Raw genomic sequence first — 2,500 nt, 5'->3', positions numbered from 1 at the left:
GAACCAGAAATAATAAAATCCAAGATAATGAGACGAGAAAATGGTAAATCTGAGGGGGAGATAATAGCAACAATAAAAAGGAAGAAGGAAAGACTAAAGAGCGTAATAAAAGAAAGATTTGAGAATTAGCAAAGGGGGAGACAGACATGATCATTTAAAAACAAGGTCGGGGAGTTGGTGATGAGGGATTAAAAGTTATGATGGACTTAATGGGATGGTCATGTGAACTGTAAAAAGACTGAGGCAGAGAGAGAAAGGGAAGAAGGAGGGGGGAGTAAACAAGGGCGAGGCACTGTGAGAGAGGGAGAGGGAGAGGCAGAGATAGATAGATAAAAAAGAGACAGATAGATAGCAAGAGAGAGAGAGGGAGAGAGAGAGAGAAATAGAGAGAAATATATATATATATATATATATATATATATATATATATAGAGAGAGAGAGAGAGAGAGAGAGAGAGAGAGAGAGAGAGAGAGAGAGAGAGAGAGAGAGAGATAGAGAGAGAGAATCTTCGGAAAACCCACATAAAAGATAGAGAAAGAGAAACCCAAACAAGAAAACAAACTCCAAACTCCGCGCCCGCCTCCTTGTCCTCGCCGCGCCACCAACTCACCAATCTGTAGCCGTGCTCGGCCGCCAGGTGGAGCGCCGCCTTGCCATCGTGGTCGAACACATCCACTCTGGCCTGGTGGTCGAGGAGGGTCGTGACGATGCCCTCGTGGCCGTGGTCGGACGCGTTCAAGAGCGGGGACCGTCCCGTCGCCGTCTGGGCGTTCATGAGCTGCTGGATCTGCGGGCGGGAGAGGGCGGAGAGGGGGTAGAGTGGATTAAGCGATTTATGAATGAAAATTGATAAATGAAGGAAGTTATGAATGAAAATGGATGAATGAAGGAAGTTATGAATGAAAATGGATGAATGAAGGAAATTACGAATAAAATGGATGGATGAATGTAATGAAGGTTATAATGGAAGTGATGGTATAAAAATCGATGATGGATGTGATAGAGAATGGATGAATTGAATGATATAATGACGAAACTAGACAAAAAAATAAAAGAAAAAGATAAGGGGTGCGGTGGCATTTATAAAGAAGGGATTAATTGAGGAATATATTGATTTAAAAAGAAAAGAAAATGGTGGCACTCGTAGAAATAGATGAATTAAGTAATATATTTACAAAATGGGGACACAATACTGAATGTATCGATAAATAAAGGAAACAGAAAATGAATGAAGTGTGATACTAATTATTAGGTAAATTAACCTGATTAACAAAAAGGAAAATTAAAAAATGAATACAGGGTGACGGAATGACTGTGTAACTCTTCGGAATCGGACAAAAATCTTTGAGTTATATATATTTTTTTCTGAACTAGTTATATCTTATATATATATATATATATATATATATATATATATATATACATATATATATATATATATATATATATATATATATATATATATATTATGATATATATATATGTATATATATATTATGATATATATATATATACATATATATATATATATATATATATATATATATTTATATACATACGTATATATATACATGTTTGTGTGCGTATGTGTGCGTTCAATAAGAGCCGAAATATTAAATAAAATCTTGCATATCATCTTATATTTCTCTGTTTGACATTTTGTTGCGCAAATCAAAGTTAGAGAGGCGAGATAAAGGAGTCGAACAATGAGTTATAAATATATTTTTTTCAAAATTGATTATTTCTTATGCACAAACACATACACACACAAACAGGTCTGTGTGTTTGTGCGTGTGTGCGTTATCTTTGTATTTTGTTCCTCGAGGAGGTTCAGTAGGAGCCGAAATATTAAATGGAATCTTCGTGTGTATCATCTTATATTTTTCTTTTCTTTTCTTTTTTTTCCTTTTTGCTTATTCATTTGTTTTTCATAATCTCATTCGAAATACCTTGTCGTGCGGCGCGAAGTGGAGCATCTCGGTGAGCACTGCCTCGTTGCCAGATGTTGCCACGAAATGGACTGGAGTTTCCTGTGACTGTAAAGCGGGAAAAATCAAATAAAAACCGAAAGTATGAGGCATTTGTTCTCTTTATAATAGATATGTACGTGTTGATTTGTTTTTTTCCTTTTGTATTTTTTTTTTTTTTTTCTCAATAACTTTTTTGTTTGTTTGGATACACATTTTAACGTTTTCCAAATCACAATGTCATTGCTTCTTCATCAAGATCCTATCATCTATTTCAGAAATACCCACTAGCAGTATATTTCCTACAATGTATTGTATCTTCTAATTTCCTAAGGTCAATCACCAATATTTACCTGGGAATTGCCCTTTGACTCAATGGCTAAGGACTATTACGGAACTATTGCTATCAGTATCTTTATTATCATTATCACCTTCTTTGTTGTTCTGTTTGTCGACCTCCCTACTTACCTGCCTATTTAAATCTACCTATCTATCTTTTTATCAACCTATCTAATTCATCTGCCTACCTACC

General features: G+C 35.2%; 1 protein-coding gene across 1 annotated transcript in view; it reads right to left on the bottom strand.

Moving 5' to 3' along the window:
* Positions 1–2,500, bottom strand: part of LOC125037190 (serine/threonine-protein phosphatase 6 regulatory ankyrin repeat subunit A-like) — a 159,181-nt gene that overhangs the window by 24,293 nt on the left and 132,388 nt on the right. Inside the window, exons 13-14 of the mRNA XM_047630234.1 lie at positions 1,951–2,037; positions 612–788 (exon numbers count right to left, since the gene is read on the bottom strand). Coding sequence (XP_047486190.1) covers positions 612–788; positions 1,951–2,037 — 264 coding nt within the window. The remainder of the gene's footprint in view (positions 1–611; positions 789–1,950; positions 2,038–2,500) is intronic.

Source organism: Penaeus chinensis, chromosome 22, assembly GCF_019202785.1.
Source record: "Penaeus chinensis breed Huanghai No. 1 chromosome 22, ASM1920278v2, whole genome shotgun sequence".
NCBI lineage: Eukaryota > Metazoa > Arthropoda > Malacostraca > Decapoda > Penaeidae > Penaeus > Penaeus chinensis.
This window is presented reverse-complemented; position numbering and strand designations above follow the sequence as displayed.